The sequence below is a fragment of the Halichondria panicea genome, chromosome 8, assembly GCF_963675165.1.
Source record: "Halichondria panicea chromosome 8, odHalPani1.1, whole genome shotgun sequence".
Classification (NCBI taxonomy): Eukaryota; Metazoa; Porifera; class Demospongiae; order Suberitida; family Halichondriidae; genus Halichondria; species Halichondria panicea.
Window position 1 is genome coordinate 1019566 of NC_087384.1, and position 15764 is coordinate 1035329.

At 43.1% G+C, this 15764-nt stretch overlaps 3 protein-coding genes and 2 non-coding genes across 8 annotated transcripts in view; 1 reads left to right on the forward strand and 4 right to left on the reverse strand.

Annotated features, from left to right (window-relative positions):
- Positions 1 to 32: 32 nt before the first annotated feature.
- Positions 33 to 3367, forward strand: LOC135339782 (probable RNA polymerase II nuclear localization protein SLC7A6OS). The gene is made up of 11 exons (XM_064536048.1): positions 33 to 174; positions 255 to 302; positions 356 to 423; positions 474 to 569; positions 623 to 696; positions 1475 to 1635; positions 1927 to 2002; positions 2442 to 2536; positions 2597 to 2716; positions 2966 to 3007; positions 3176 to 3367. Exons 1-10 carry the CDS (start codon positions 93 to 95, stop codon positions 2995 to 2997), a joined length of 852 nt encoding a protein of 283 aa, XP_064392118.1. The 5' UTR covers positions 33 to 92; the 3' UTR covers positions 2998 to 3007; positions 3176 to 3367.
- LOC135339663 (serine/threonine-protein kinase DCLK1-like) lies at positions 2935 to 9206 on the reverse strand. 2 transcript variants are annotated; one of them, XM_064535891.1, is made up of 13 exons: positions 8065 to 9206; positions 6495 to 6962; positions 6119 to 6219; positions 5966 to 6059; positions 5804 to 5850; positions 5616 to 5653; positions 5242 to 5551; positions 4618 to 4764; positions 4378 to 4511; positions 4188 to 4265; positions 3775 to 3934; positions 3295 to 3393; positions 2935 to 3118 (listed from the first exon to the last, which is right to left on the reverse strand). In XM_064535891.1, the coding sequence occupies exons 1-13, from the start codon at positions 9044 to 9046 to the stop codon at positions 3062 to 3064; spliced, it is 2715 nt and encodes a 904-aa protein (XP_064391961.1). In that variant the 5' UTR covers positions 9047 to 9206; the 3' UTR covers positions 2935 to 3061. The 2 variants fall into 2 exon arrangements, with proteins under 2 accessions (XP_064391961.1, XP_064391960.1); XM_064535890.1 differs by having other exon boundaries at positions 5242 to 5554; positions 8065 to 9205.
- Positions 7047 to 7118, reverse strand: Trnag-ucc (transfer RNA glycine (anticodon UCC)). The gene has a single exon. It is a non-coding gene; the product is annotated as a tRNA-Gly (tRNA).
- On the reverse strand, positions 7387 to 7458 carry Trnag-ucc (transfer RNA glycine (anticodon UCC)). Its single transcript has one exon. It is a non-coding gene; the product is annotated as a tRNA-Gly (tRNA).
- A 1999-nt stretch (positions 9207 to 11205) lies between the features above and the next one.
- The window catches only part of LOC135339653 (serine/threonine-protein phosphatase 6 regulatory ankyrin repeat subunit B-like), a 95173-nt gene continuing 90614 nt past the window's right edge, over positions 11206 to 15764 (reverse strand). For all 3 annotated transcript variants that reach the window (XM_064535870.1, XM_064535869.1, XM_064535868.1), the window contains 10 exons: positions 15533 to 15679; positions 15187 to 15330; positions 14978 to 15043; positions 14851 to 14928; positions 13556 to 14100; positions 13358 to 13507; positions 13130 to 13313; positions 11795 to 12136; positions 11574 to 11648; positions 11206 to 11370 (listed from right to left, as the gene is read on the reverse strand). In XM_064535870.1, coding sequence (XP_064391940.1) covers positions 11596 to 11648; positions 11795 to 12136; positions 13130 to 13313; positions 13358 to 13507; positions 13556 to 14100; positions 14851 to 14928; positions 14978 to 15043; positions 15187 to 15330; positions 15533 to 15679 — 1709 coding nt within the window. In that variant the 3' untranslated portion in view covers positions 11206 to 11370; positions 11574 to 11595. The remainder of the gene's footprint in view (positions 11371 to 11573; positions 11649 to 11794; positions 12137 to 13129; positions 13314 to 13357; positions 13508 to 13555; positions 14101 to 14850; positions 14929 to 14977; positions 15044 to 15186; positions 15331 to 15532; positions 15680 to 15764) is intronic.

Consider the following 15764-nt stretch of genomic DNA (forward strand, 5'->3'; position numbering starts at 1 on the left):
ATAAGATATAATTATTATTATTATTCCTTGCTTTTTAATTATTCACCCATACCTAATCATCATTTTCAACCAGTGCTAGTGTACTATAAAGAATGGCTACTGGAACACTGCAGACACCCCCAGTGGTGCTTAGAGTCAAGAGGAAGAGGGAAGAGGACCCAGCAGAGGCTCTGAGTGGGTCACATCAATATAATATTTAATTATCTTGCTGCATGCTCTCACTCTGACATTAAACATACACCCACACACTGCAGTGATTGTTAAGCATATGAAGATTGACCCCCTCTGCACCGATGCTGATGGTATGTCGTCCCTCCCCCTATCATCCATTACCTATACCCAAACCTCAATGCAGCACCTTTGAGTGTGTTCAAGTTTGCCGGCACTGTGGTTAGTGCATCTGCAAGTGAAGAGCTGATCATCGTGAGTGATCAGATACTGATAGTAGCTATGGTGACATTGTATCTCCACAGGAGAAGGTCCGAGGCCACTCTCAACTGGTTAAGCTCAACCCTCTAGCCGGCCTCTCTTTGGAGGACTCTAAACAACAGAGGAGAGAACAACAGAAGGTTTGCTAGCAATTGTGATCTCTCTTCAAACATGGTTATAATGATTACTGTAGGTCAGTCGCAATGAACATCGCTATAAGCTGGTGTCTCAGTACCGATCTCTACCAGACCAGCAAACACCACCAAGGTAACACACACATTGTATGAGAGGTGAATAGTGCCAAAAGAAAACAAATTTGCTGTGTTAGGAGGCGGCGGTGTTTACTTGGTGGTGGCGGCTTAACCTCGAAGGTGGCGGCAGGTGTCAGTTTTTTAGCGGCGGCTTAACCTCCAGGATGGCGGCGATGTGGTTGGTGGCGGTGGCTTAGCCTCGAAAATGTAAAGCCAGCCGTGAATATAGATGAGGTTAGAACCACTTGACCTTAGCTAATAGAGAAACAGAGGGTGCTCCTGTGCTAGCCTCGAGACCATAAGCAACCTGATATCAGCCTCAGGTCAGCGCTAGAGCAACTGTCTGGACTGGTCTTGACCACTCCACAATCCCTCCCAGACACTAAAAACAAGCTTGAGAAGTAGTCTGCAAGATAACTTTAATTAGTTAAAGGTCAAGTGGTCCTTATTCACATCTACATTAATATATTCGAGGCTCCACCAAGTAAACACCCGCCGTCACCTCGAGGTTAAGCCGCCGCCAGCAAGTAAACACACCCGCCGCCACCAAACAAACACCTGCCTCCTAAAAACATCCTCCTTTTGGCACTACTCACCCCTCATAACATTGTGTACTAGCAATGGATGGGATTGGTGCTCCCCTGATGACTAGAAAAAATGTTAAATTTTTTTGAATGTCCTTTATAATACGTTTCGTTTGAATCAATGCTAGGTTCCATCCAATTAGCCTAATTCTGCTTTCTACTCCCGTTTCAAACACACTCAACCTTGTACTTCTACATACGCGCACACAGTGACCAATCAGTGCAGACCCAAAGCAACCTGTGCATACTGGACTTTGAAGAAGATGCCGTCCCCAGCCCACCCCCTCTAGTGGGCGGGGCTTCTACTGTCTCTACTAAGAGTGCAATTACTTGCAACGATGTGACACTGACCAGAGAAAAGACTGCACAAGGTACATGCAGTAACCGTAGATTGATTTGCTGGAAGGCCAGATTATTCCAATAACCTAATTATATGAGTGTACCGGTAGTGTGCCTACTTAGATTGTAGGCCAATTTTACCAGACAGCAAAGGCTATTAGAGTAAAATATGTGTTTCAAGCCAAAATCCACTGTTTCTAGGCTATATGTTTCCTTACTCTGAGCCTATACACGCACTTGCCCAATTTGATAAAGCAAGAATAATTATATTCATCTCCATTGCATGGTAGTATGAAGTTACAGTTCTATGCCCTCTCACTCAGAGTCAGATGATGATCTTCAGTTTGTGTATGACCTGTACTACACTCAGGACCTGAGCAGAGAAGGAGTCACCACAATGTAAGTATCAGTGAATGTTCTAAGTGTGGCTATTTTCGATCTTCAATCCTCACAATCAATTCCACACTAGCTTCCCATTATGTGGTAAATAGGCCTAAGAACCAACCACCGTTGATCAGTGTGGGTACATCCCTGTACAGTGTATAATTATACATAACATCATATATGTACTTGTATCCCCCCCTCCACGTATGTGTGCGTGTGTGGGGGGGAGGCATGTACTTGTATCTTCTCCCACGTATGTGTGCGTGTGGGGGGGGGCATGTACTTGTATCTCCCCCCACGTATGTGTGCGTGTGGGGGGGCATGTACTTGTATCCCCCCACGTATGTGTGCGTGTGGGGGGGCGTGTACTTGTATCCCCCCCACGTATGTGTGCATGTGGGGGGGGTAAGATGTGATCTCTTGTTATAGTATCTCTGTGTGTGTGTGTGTGTAGGGACTGGGGGAGTGTGTGTGTCCGTGAGATGGAGGTAGAGTTGGTTCATGACATCATCGACGATGATTATGACGATGACGATGACGACTCAAACGGTATGTCTGTAATCTGATTGGTCATAACTACACGTCCGCCCACCCCACACGTATATATAGATGAGGGAAACTGGAGGAATGATTATCCTGATGAAGAGGATATCTCACCTGCTGGTAGTCATAGCAACAGCGACGATGATGAGCTCCATGGAGAGTATCGACACAAGGATGCATTCTATGGTAATTAGTGTGTATTTAGTAGATTTAATTAAGTTTTAATATAGGTTGCTACTTTTGGAGGTTGTTAAAGCTTGTCCATGTGTCGTGCATGTTTCTCTACTAGCCTAATTACAGGCCGCTTATTACGTATTTTTGTCAGAGTGGATCACATGCACCATTGTAGCAGAGCATCTTTTACTTGCTCCTGGTAGTACACACTGTTACCATAATTACCATAGTTATGTTGGAACACACACACACCATTCACAGATGAAGATTCAATTGACAACTACTTCAGATGACAGTAAAAAAGTGAGTCAAATCACATGACATAGAAAATATAATTATGATTTCTGATTGTTTTTCTTATTTTAGTCTCTTGCTTTCCTTGTTGTTCATTAGTCGGTGGTCTAATGCCGTCACCTGTACATCACATGACAAATGCTGTTAATCATGTGGCTACGTTTATATTCCATGCAGGAAGAAACCTAACAAACTATGCAATCAACGAAAACGTCAAACAATTGAACTTCTCTAACTGAGTCTTAATAATTAATTTCTTGTCTTTTATCATTGTTACATTCTGCTATGTAACTTACACTGAGTACAAGGACTGATGCAATATTATCAGCAGCTTGAGTGTTGATGTGTTCCATCAGCTGGCGACTTTTGTCCTCTCGTCCACTCTTGTGTACCTCCTATATAAGGACATTGTGTGGTGCATGTGTGTGTGTGTGGTGTGTGGTGTGTGTGAGGAGTGGAGGGTAGTAGCATGAAATCAATAGCATATAGCTAATTAGCAGATTTTTGACCTTAATTTGATATGGTATACCTTAATTTCTCTAGAAGCTACTGAATGCATTAGTATTGATATTGATGGCTTTTTTGTCGAGTTACAGTATGGACTCTCAAAGGTAATGAGCCAAAAAGGCCACAGAAGGCAAAGGGCTAGCAAGCTAGGGCTAGCAAGCTAGGGCTAGCAAGCTAGGGCTAGCAAGCTAGGGCTAGCAAGCTAGGGCTTATCGACATCGTAATTACATGACATTGTAGTTAGTATTGTGAAGGGTCCATTTGCTCACATTGATCCATTTGTGTTGCATCATTTGACTGGAGGTGTGTCTCCGCTGGGGGTTGGGCTGCAGGAGGTGTCCAATGAAGTCCCTCGCATCCTCAGAAACTTCACTCCAATAGGTTGCTGGAAACATTCGATTGAGACTCGCCAAATCAGCCTGGCTTTTCCTAAAGTGAGAGTAGTAAGAGCCCAAGATATAATTTTTATGGTATTATCGTTTTCAACAAAAAAACTAAACTCTTTGTGAGCAATCATGCAATGTTACCTGCAGGCTCGGTGAATATAGCTGGATCTATCACAGCATGGGATGATCAATTGACACCCACACACACCCACACACACACACACACACACACACACACACACACACACACCCACACCCACACACACACACACACACACTGTATGCATTGTACGTACCTTGTAAAGGGCATCTTCCCTGAGAGCAGCAGGTAGCACAGCATCCCAGCCGCCCACACATCCACCTTGGTATTATACCTGTGAGGACAACCACACATTATTAGGTATATATCGAGTGGTCTGCAAGACCTCTTACCCAGTGCCCATACATTATATTAGCTAGTATTGAGTGACCCCTACGACCTCTTACCCAGTGCCTGCCTTCATCTCCGGAGCTCTGAAGTACTCTTTCCCGCATTCCATGCACAGTGGCTCTGTTACTGTGGTAGCAAGGCTGAAACCACCGAGCTTGAGACTCCACCCATCTCCATTGTGCACTGTCAGCTATGTGGGCAGTATTTAAAATGTACATTATTTTAGCCCTCAAAATTTTGCCTTCTGAGAGAAATTTGACTGACTTTGACTTGACTTAGCTAACTAGCTCACTTACAAAAATATTTTCCAGTCGTATATCCCTATGTACGATGCTGTTGGCATGGAGATAGACCAGGGCGAGTCCTAGTTGGTGCATGACCTTTACAGTGTCTGATTCACTAAACACTTTGCAATGCTGGATGCAGTCGTACAAGTCACTACCCTGTGGTGCGTGCGTGTGTGTGTGTGTGTGTGTGTGTGTTGTGTGTGTGTGTGTGTGTGTGTGGAGTGTGTGTGTGGTGTAGGTGTGTGGTATGTGTGTGGTGTGTGTATGAGGTGGGGAGGGTTGGCTGTGGTTACTTTGAAGGACCTAAGATGCCAGGCAAGCCTTGCAATAATGCTCACTGCCTAAAAATAATTTATTATTAATCGATCACTTGGACTTGGCAAAAGTCATTATGAAAGCTGTACAGTTAGCAATTAGATAAGTATCCAGGAAGCTGACGGAAATGGCAGCTATTGCAAGAGCACCTACTGCGAAACAACCTGAACACAGGTAGCTCAGCTAGCTGCGCTGGGGCTTGTTAATGTAGAACACAGAACACCAGGAGTGCTCCTGACAATACTTATAGCTGCTCCTGACAATACTTATAGCTGCCTGTAACTATAAAACATGTTAGCTGAAGCTGTTAGGGTTTACCTCTGTTGGCTCCATGACCATACATATCTCATCGGAGGTCTCCCATTGGTCGATGACAGTCATCACGTGCTCATGCCTCAGTTTAGTTAGGATTTTGATTTCCCTCAAAATATGATCATCATTCCAAAATATCTTTGCCTTGTTGAACACTCGCACAAAGTACTCCTGATCACTAGTCTTGCTGGTGCAGGCATGGACTGTGGCATAGCGTCCTTCATGCATCGTTGCACCCATACTGTACTTGTCTCTCGTCTGCTTGTTACTACAGTGACCAAGGGAAGGTCTCTCTGATACACTGTCAGTTGGTTCACTGCTGTAAAAGAAAATAATAGCAGATCAATATAATGTTACACACTTAATAGTTAAGATCTTACCAAACGACTGCCTCCACCTCTACTTGAACTTCATTGTCCTACAGTGGAATTAACACATTCGCCATAAAAATCTATAATATAACTAAAAAATTGAGGGACACGATTGTGCATGCAACCTAAGCCCTGTTTACGCGACGCCTAATCCAGGTTGAATCCGGTACTAATATATCAGTGCAGCTGAGGCTCACCTGGTGCTGAGATACGTCTATTATAGTCGACAGCTCGTCAGACATATCTACATATAGGAGAGAGAGGGGAACAAGGTCAAGGTACGGCCCCCACCAACAAGGTCAAGGTACGTCACCACCAACAAGGTCAAGGTACGTCACCACCATGCACGTTTCACTCACATTCTGTTTGTATTCCCACGCTCCTCCGTTGAGGACGAGGGGGAAGCTCCGATGTCTCTGATCCAGAGTCCTCACTGTCCACACGGAGTAAATGCTGTATAGTTGTAGTGTAACAGATAGCAGTGGATCGATATGTTAATTGGCAGAACTTACTAGTTTTGGTAGCATCATATCAATCATTGATTGCGGACACGCCATGCCTAGGGATATATCACTCTGGGGGGTCTTGGGCAGGACATGGCGAGGGTACAGTGCTGCATTATAGTGGATTGATGTTTAACGTACACATTGCAAACAGAAGTAATGTTTAAATTTATACAAGTTCACTCTTCTGCACATACACTCAACTACTACCCTCCCCTACAGGTGTGTGTGTGGGGGGGTAGTGTGTTAAATGTGTGTGTGGGGGGGTAGTGTGTTAAATGTGTGTGCGCGTGTACTACACATGCACACTATTATCTCCCCACACACTAAATATTAGCCTCGAATTCAGGCCTCTGGATGCGAGGCTAACGAAATGAATGCTTACTGTACGCCTTCCTCATTGGAGAATCAAACTCCTCTGAGGAGACGGAGATCGGACGGTCGCTGTCTTTCGTACTGAGCAACGAAAGAGGTCGTGGTCGTATCTCCTCCTCAGGGAACATGTGGGCGGGGGACGTGTGAGGGGTGGAGTCACTAACATCAATGGAAGAGTCAACTGCTGTGCTGTCTTGATTAGGTTGGGAGTCTATTGTTGTATGATTAGTAGGAGTCTCCTCTTCAGTTTCGGTCATCTTCGTTTCAATAGGTTCTGATATTGAGTTGGTTGGGATAGAAGTTGACTTGTCTGGTGACATCATCTTATTACTGGGATCAACAGTGTCATTATTTAGTTCAGTTGTGGATTCATTAGGACTTGACTGATTGGACATCTCCTGCTCTTCTCGTACAGGTTGACTGGTTGCTATGGTGTTGGTAACATTTGTGGAGCTATTTGTGGAGCTCGTTTTTATACCTGCAACGTGAGAGAAAAGAAGTAGAATATTAATTACAATTATAATTAGTAAATAATTATATTAAGGATTTAGCAAAAATAAATTGCGTTGGCCGGGAGTCGAACCCGGATCTATTGCTTGGAAGGCAACAATGCTGACCGTTACACCACCAACGCCAGCTGGTAGTTTAGCTGCCAAACTACCGTTTTGTGTGGCACTAACCACCATTGTTTTGACTAACACTCATTCACTACGAAAACATTGTAGTGACCGTGGTAACGGTTAGTACACACACACACAAGTTATAAAAATTAGTGCCTGGGTGTGGAGATAACCAGCTGCAGGTGTAGGTCATGGAGATTTTAGCACGTGTTCAAACAAATCATATTGAACCAAAACAAATGAAAAATAATTGAGGATTATAATTAATTAGCAAAAATAAACTGCGTTGGCCGGGAGTCGAACCCGGATCTATTGCTTGGAAGGCAACAATGCTGACCGTTACACCACCAACGCCAGCTGGTAGTTAGTCTGCCAAATGACCGTTTTGTGCGGCATCAACTACCATTGTTTTGACTACCACTCATTCACTACAAGAAAACATTGTAGTTAGAAGGGTTTGTGTTAGTACACAGGCCGTATAAATTAGTGCGTGGGTGGAGAGAACCAGCTGCAGGTGTAGGTCATGAGGTATTGTAACACATGTTTTCATCAAACCATATTGAACCACTTTAAGCAAATTCATTGGGACCAAAACATGTTAATTGATAGATAATTGGATTCAAGGCAGTTGTGTTGATCAGAAGGCTGTGGAATTATCGGTATGCAAAAAATGTACCATGTTGTGTGTTTGTGACCACCAAATAGGAGACCAACAAACATATATTTTGGGTGGCATTGTACATCCCATCGCTTCTTTGTCCATCACAATAAACAAATTAACAATGTTTACTCATCACCGGACCAGTACCACACACAAGGCCTTGTTATGGTTACAACGATAACTAATAAATATCACTATAATTATTATACTGGAAGGGGCAGGATAAGGGAATGCATGGTGCAATACATAAATAACGAGGTAGTAATTAACTAGAACGCACATATACAATATAGTCTCACCTTCTCCACTCAGAAATGTACTAATGTCAAAGACCTCTGCTCCAGCTGCAATCAGGATGAACCCTGCCCTCCATAGCTCGTCCAAGCTCGTCACCGCCGCACCACTCAGAGTGAATAATCTCAAACAACCATTAATGCTAACAAAGTTACGACTTATCAATTGCTTTATACTCTCCCAAGAGGAGCCCTTCTTTAAAATGACTGACACTCTTTCTCTGGGAAGTGGTCCATTCCTAAATATAGTGAAGGACACTGTTTCCTGGGCTACAGTATTCACAGTGGGGGAGTTTTCCCTGTGGATAACATTCTCTAGTGTTTCATCCGGTGCAGTCAGAGAATTTTGTCTTAATGGCCTCAATTTTCTTGGCTTTCTCGTATAAAGAGGCAGGTGATTTTCTGACATACTGCTGTTTAGCGATGATGGGTTTAGTTTGTGTCGGATGCTTTGCATACTACAGCTGAGATCGATGGAATAGTTTCTAGCAAACACAGATTCTACACCGTTGTCCTGGTTTCGATTCTTTGTTGGACTTTTCCAGTCAGGGTGCTTCAAATTGCTATAGTCTATTCTTTTGAACGGCTCAGTGGAGCCGCACACGTACGTCCCATGATGTTCCAACTGAGAGAGTCTGGTCACCTTGTGGCCATTTTCAGGTGTGTAAACGTTCCTCACTCCAGCCGGTAGGTTGATTCTCGTAGAGAGCTCAGACAGAAGGACGTCCCAGCTCTTTACCATTCTTTTAGAGACATTCACCTTGACTCCTTCGAAGAATTTGTCTCCATTCCTGACAAACTTGACTATAACTGGTTCGAATGCCATCAGCGATTCCTTTCTCTTGAGCAACACAGGGAGGCTTCTTGAGCTCTCTTCAACGGGCAGGGACCTTCTTACTTCTCTCTCATGTCTCTGTGGACCTGTGGGGAGCCGGGGAAGACGCTCCTCCTCTTTCTTGTCTTGCCAATGTCTTTGAGAACTCATCATGTTGCCATTTGCTTGAGGGGGAGGGGCTGAGCTGCCTGCTGTCAGTAGAGTTAGTTAGTTGCTTCTGATAACTCTCAGACTAACTGTAGTCTTATACCCAGCACATAGAACTTTGATCCTAGCATGCACGGACCTATGGAGTCCCTATAAATATTATCCTGAGGGCTATGAATGCAGTCCCCAGCTACGCCCACTTTTTCCTGCGGAGACGTCAAATGTGTCAGCCAGCCCCTCCCCCGCGCGCTAGACTCATGATCTAAAGTGCAACAGAGCATAGTTTGGTATGTGGTGACGTCACGTAAACCATGACCATGAATGTTTTCATACACACGTACACAACACTGCACGCTAAACACATTTTCATGCACGAACAATCAAAATCACAAAACCAGACAAGCTGATGACTTTACTACATGTACGCTGTCAGTCCTACTAGAATGTTCATGTTCTTGCATGCCCTCCATCGCCTGCTTGCTGCTTGCGCTGAGTTTGTCAGTATCATTCGAGGGAGCACTAGAAAAATCTTCAGTAGTAGTGACTTGTAAAATGTTATTTTTCTGCCATTCAATTTTACTGGAGTTCTCGGAAGACGAGAAACTTTCATTCCTGTTGCCATTGACAACTTCAATCACCACGTCGATTGGATAATCCGCAGAGTCTGCAGTAGATACAGCTGCCTTCTCGTCCATTGGATACACAAATTGCTCTTCAGCTTCCAAAATCTCGCTAGCAGCATTCTCTGTTCCTTGGCTACCAACGCTGGTTTTGCTTTCCGTGCTCGCCGAGTTCATAGAGGAACTGGCTATTCCTTTCAATTCTTTTACGATAGGGTTGACTCCGCTCGCACTGGATTGGTGATAGGCCAATGACACCCACCCCCCAACAGTGCCGTACATTATCATCTCCCCTCGTCTGTCACTACTAATACAAGTGATCGTTAACATGCGCAAGAGCAGTATCCAGATACACCTTAGCCTCGATCCCAGGCCGCACTTCCCACTTCACCACACTGGCTATAGCTAGCTAATTGGTTAGCAAACTAGAAAATAATTTATTGAATAAAATGTAGTGACATAATTTACCAATTCGTAGTCTACGTTTATTTATTAAAGGAACATAAAATTAATTAATGATCAATATCTTTGATCGGGACAGAACTGCGCGCAAAAATATTAGACTCGAGGTAGGGTCGTTTTAAGCTGCAGCTATAATTATTGTCTGAATGTTGAATGGGAAGTTAATTTGGGAGTCAGATAGAGATGAGCGTTAATTAATGACTCAAATTAATACCCGTTTATAACATTGTATCTAACATAGCGGGTTATTTCAAGGCACATTCGCGGACTGCCCAAACTATTATAAACATGTTGCGGATTTTAGAGGTTCCACTGGTCACAGCAGATCGAGATCGAGGTTTTTCAACCAGAAGTAAACCAATTTTCGAGGTTCAACGTCAATCCTCGAAAACCTTAAACATTATTTTAGTGCATCGAAAGTAACCATTAAGGTTTAATTATAGAGAGCATGACTGTGCCTCAATTTAAAACAAACCTGCAAAAGTTCATTAGATTCGAGGTACCGTATATCTTCTAATTTATCGGACACTTCTAATTACCCCGGACACTCTTTTGGGCAATTTTCGTTGTTCTAATACAACGGACACTCCAGTACTTTAATATTACATTTGTTCTAAATATCCGGACAATATCTTGAAAAGTTGAGTTACCATTCGTAGACGGTAAGTAAGACTTGGAGTGCTGCAGTTAGATAGCTTTGAGTAGCTAGTTTTAGATAGTTAGTACTATTCAGTCGTACCTTGTTCTATTAAACTTAGCTAGCTCGCATGCAGCTGCTTGCTTGTTCTAATTATTCCGGACACTTCGCATGCTCTGTTCCAATTATACCCGGACAATTTCCAAAATAATTATTTTTTGCTGTCCGATAAATTAGAAGATATACGGTATATATATGTAGGATAGTTTTTAAGCCGCGGCTATTATCTGCCACATCACTATTTTGGCCTAGCTGCACTGTCTAAGGGTGACCGAGTCTAAGTACTGTTCTCATTCAATTTACATAGCAGTACAGTAAGTAATAGCGCACAAGAATAAAAGATGCAATCATTCTGGTTAGTTGCAGTATTGGTTAGTTGCAGTATATTTAGCTATTAATAATTATGAGATATCGAAACATTTCGACAATTTACACAAAACACAACATACACATGCAATCACACAATAGTGATATATAGCTGATCTAAGGGTTCTGTTCCGGCATCTCTACAGTCTATGGAGTGCTGTATTATGTGCACCTCCTCACAGCTCCTATGCATGGAGGCAATAAAGAGTGAGTTATTGGGTAGTACAACAACAACCCAGAGGAGGTCTGACAACCGTGCGCCTAGAATTAATATTTGCTGAATCAACATTTGCCTTTACAGGAGAGTTAGAGCTCCTATTACTAAAACTAGACCTAACAATACAAGACAGAGGACCAAGTCCAAGTCTAAGAAGAGTGCAACACCTACCTCTAAAGGCAAAACTGCTGATTCAGCAAACATTAATGTTAGGCGCACGGTTGTCGGACCTCCTCTGACAGCAACCTATCAATGACAGTTGGGTGCAGGGCATACATCGATCTGTTAGGCTAGACACACTGAGTGTGAGTGGTAGACTATGGGCATAGCTAGGACACAAAGTTTGCAATGTAACATTCAAATACCACACATGACGTACACAATTATCTCACCTTCGAGTACTGACAGAACTTGAGCAGCAATCGCCTCTTTCTTCATCTCTACTAACATCTCCAGAAGGGCCCTGAATGTCGCTTGTAAGGGCTTCCTTCTTTTCCAGATTTTCAAACACTCGATCATAGCTAGGTGGTTACTGTCAATTTTCTTCAACCGAACGTCAGTTTGTTCGCCAGGGGTTAATTCCAACGCATCGACATAGAGCTCCACATTATCGAAGCAGGAAGCCAAACGCGATATGTCTTTTTGTTGGATTTCCCCGTTGATTTGTGAAGTAGTGAGTTGACATTTGCCCAGCAACCGTTGAAGAGCTGTACTCACTGGTTGAGCAGATGATCCTACAGTATGAATGAAACTTAAAATAACACACTCATGCATATCCCGCTACTAACAACAAAACAACCAATATACACACTAGTCGTGACGACAAATAACCAGTGAAAAGGGTGTGGGACTATTAACTCTACTTGACAAGAAGGACGAGTCCACATTCTATATACCTCATATAAATTAAAAATTGTGCAGTTTATTTATTACACGGGACCTATATAATTATGAAAGCACCGTGGATACAGTGCCTCGATGGGGAGGCACAAAATACGTATGAAGCTATAGCTATAATCGATTTTTACATTTAAAAAGTGGGAAATAAATTGACCACGATTGTAGCCAAATTAATGGCTGCTGCATGAAACAGATCAGTGCAGCTCTTTACTCACTATTGCAGCTACCAATAGCTAGCGTTCTACATGTAGTACTGCTATACAAGTAGTAGCAACACTCCAGGAAAAAATGTTGCAACTGTTCTGAAAGGCTACAATGGCATTCCAAGTATAGCCCACCTACAACTCAAGAATGAAATATTATTTTGCAATCCACAAATTGTGAAAACTTGACTAGAAGCGCTAGCCTATAGAAACTTGCACTTCTGTAACACTCTACAAACACACACAACACACACTAGCATATACCTCGCTGTGCATTCAGAGGCATAATAATTCGACACGGAAACCATATACCGTATATATCAATTAAATTTCGTGGGTTGACTTGACTGCTTACCAGAAGCCATGCCTTTAATCTTTGTACATTGCCGCACATAATTAGGATTGCTAACGCACGAAAACTGCGAACCGCAGGAATGCAAACACAGTTTTGGTGAGTACACTATAATTATAGCGCATTTTCGAGTCACTTAAATTTCGTGGGCACATAATTAAAGAACCGTTTCGTGTAGGATTGCTAACTCACTAACCCACGAAAAATGCGAACAATTTCGGGTATACACTGAGAAGTGTAAGCGTGACACATTAAATATGGTGTGTTCTGACCTGGAAGAGTTTGTTGGTCCAGATTAATAGTGACGATGTTGTAGGGAAACTTTGCACCCACTAGCTTGACTTGGTGGAGTAGCTCTGGAGCAGACACCTCGTGGTTGCTTGTCACTTTAGCCTTCAAGTGGCAGTGCGGAATTCTCCGTCCAGGTTTAAACTGATCAACATGCTTCTTGGTGACCTGTAAAGAGGATGTACTTTACATGAACATTAACATTTGCTCACCGTAGGATGGAACATTGGCGTTATTCTCCACCCTCCACTGACTTCAGCGCCAGCCATAGGAATATCCAGTGTTATACTGTCCTCCTCGAACTCAACGATATGGTTCACTCCGAGAATGGCTTCTTTAGATGAGTACTCCTCACTCACACGCTGCACGGACAACAATGATGTGGTGAAAATGTATAGTACTGCACTTACTGTTCTATGAATCTCATCATTCCAGCTGACAACAAAATGTATTTCCCTGCTATGCAGCTCTGACCCAAGGTAGTAGAGGCTGGCAGTGTACTCTCTGTCCACATCCTCTCCAGTCACCGCCAGTCCACTGAAGTGAGACACTTCTAGTGAACCGTACGATGTCTGATCAGCGAACGAGCCACGTCTTTTGAGCTGCTTGAATGTGTACGGCAGACTCTCCTGGGAGCAAAGTGCTCTTACAAATGAGAGCTTGGTGGAGCCAGTCATCTTGGCACAGTGATGTATTTCGACTGTCAGCAGCCGCTGGAATGAACCCGGGAGATGAGGACGCAACCAGAAGACACCGCTGACCAACTGGAGATTGTCGGGAAACTGGTACTCTCCAGCTACACTGGCCATGATGTCCAGTTGACACTGGTCAACACCAGCTGGCAAGGAGTCCTGGGGTATGTGGAGTTTGAACCCATGGCCATCCCAGACGAAGGTTTGGGACGAGTTGGTGACAATCACGTGAGTGTGGGCTACAGCTTCAACACCAGGGAGATCTGAGCAGAGGAGAGGCCAAATAGAGTACACAAAAAGCACTTTTTTATTGGAAAAGCAATACACGTACCTCACATACATTTATATACGGTAGTAATTTTAGCGGTTTCTGTTTTTATTTATTGGAGAGAAAGTTGAGATAAAATACTTTTGTAGCTAGCAGCTTCCCTTCTGGCCACAGTATTATCAATATATCTTCGTTTATGATATTCATAATCACTTAATGATATCTGTACGGAAACATCATGTATTTAGAAATGTCATATATCCGGCTCTTCGGATTAGCGAGGTTCTACTGTAGTGCACAATTTTCGAGGGGCTTAATATTTCGCTGTTTTCGTGGATTAGCAAATTCCACACGCACATTGTCAGGGTTTCATCTAGTGGGGGGGGGCTGGGTTGAACCTTCCCCCCCAAAACGTTTGTATAATAATGATATCATCACATTAGTACTGTCTATGATGTGCAATATGTAACTAGATCTACTGTAATGCACTAGCATGTAACAGGTGGTGTGGTTAACACATGTGGGAGTAGCCAAACATTTTACGGCGTGCGTAAACCTTCCCCCTCAACCCCTGATTGTTCTTTTAGAATTATCTGCTATAACGTGCAAAGATTAAAAGCGTAGCTTGGGAATGCTTCCGGTAAGTAGTCAACCCACGGAATTAAATTCAATGTGCCATTCCACAAAATATAAGTGCCTTGAAAATGTTGTGCTATATATACGGTAATAATTATTATATATTCACCAAAACTGTGTTTGGATTCTTGCGGTTGACTCATGCCTCCAGTTGGTAGATGAGGAGACAATATAACATCTTGATAACCTATAAGTTGGGTTCATATCATAATTATATGACACGTACAGTTCCTTACTCCCTAGAGGCAGCCCTTCGCGTTTGGCCAGGATTTGATCACTCTTGTTTTTGAGGTACTCCTTTTCTGTGTTGATATTATAGCAGTACCCTAACTGAACATACAGCGTTACCTTTTTCTAACTAGTAAATGTTCTTGCAGTCAAGCACGCGTGGAGCACCACACATTAAAGTACATAATACATGCAAACAGTCATGTACATAACTTACTTTCTTTGCTTCTCCGAGAAAACAATTGTTTAGCTTTTTTACGAGTGATGCCCATAAGCTTGTGTAGAGTATTAATCACGTTTACTGTTCGGGATATGCGCTCTGACTGTTGAATAGCGGGTGATTGTAGCTTGTTCAACAACCCTGCACAGAGTAAAAACAGTACTGCACATCATAGTATACTGATCATGTATGCAGAAATAGGATAATGTCACGTGACATGATAAAGATACCTTGCAGAAGAGTGATGCACAATAAATGCAGTGCATGTATTTATGATTGTTATAGCACTCATGTAGCATACACTACGGCACTGCCTGCTCTATACCACTAACTGTATACGTACCTTGAGGCTGCTGGCCGACTGGAGGGTCAGTGCTCTGACTGGGAGCAGCAGATGGTGCCCCAAGAGACTGAAGATATTCGATGGTTTCAGTGTGACCCTCCTGTATTGCATAGTCAAGTGGAGTCCTGCCTCCAGCATCAGTTACACCTGCACATAAGGTCAGTGATAACATAACAAGCTCATAAATAATTACACTCCACTGTTGCTGTGGCTACGGCCTAAAAATGTGTAT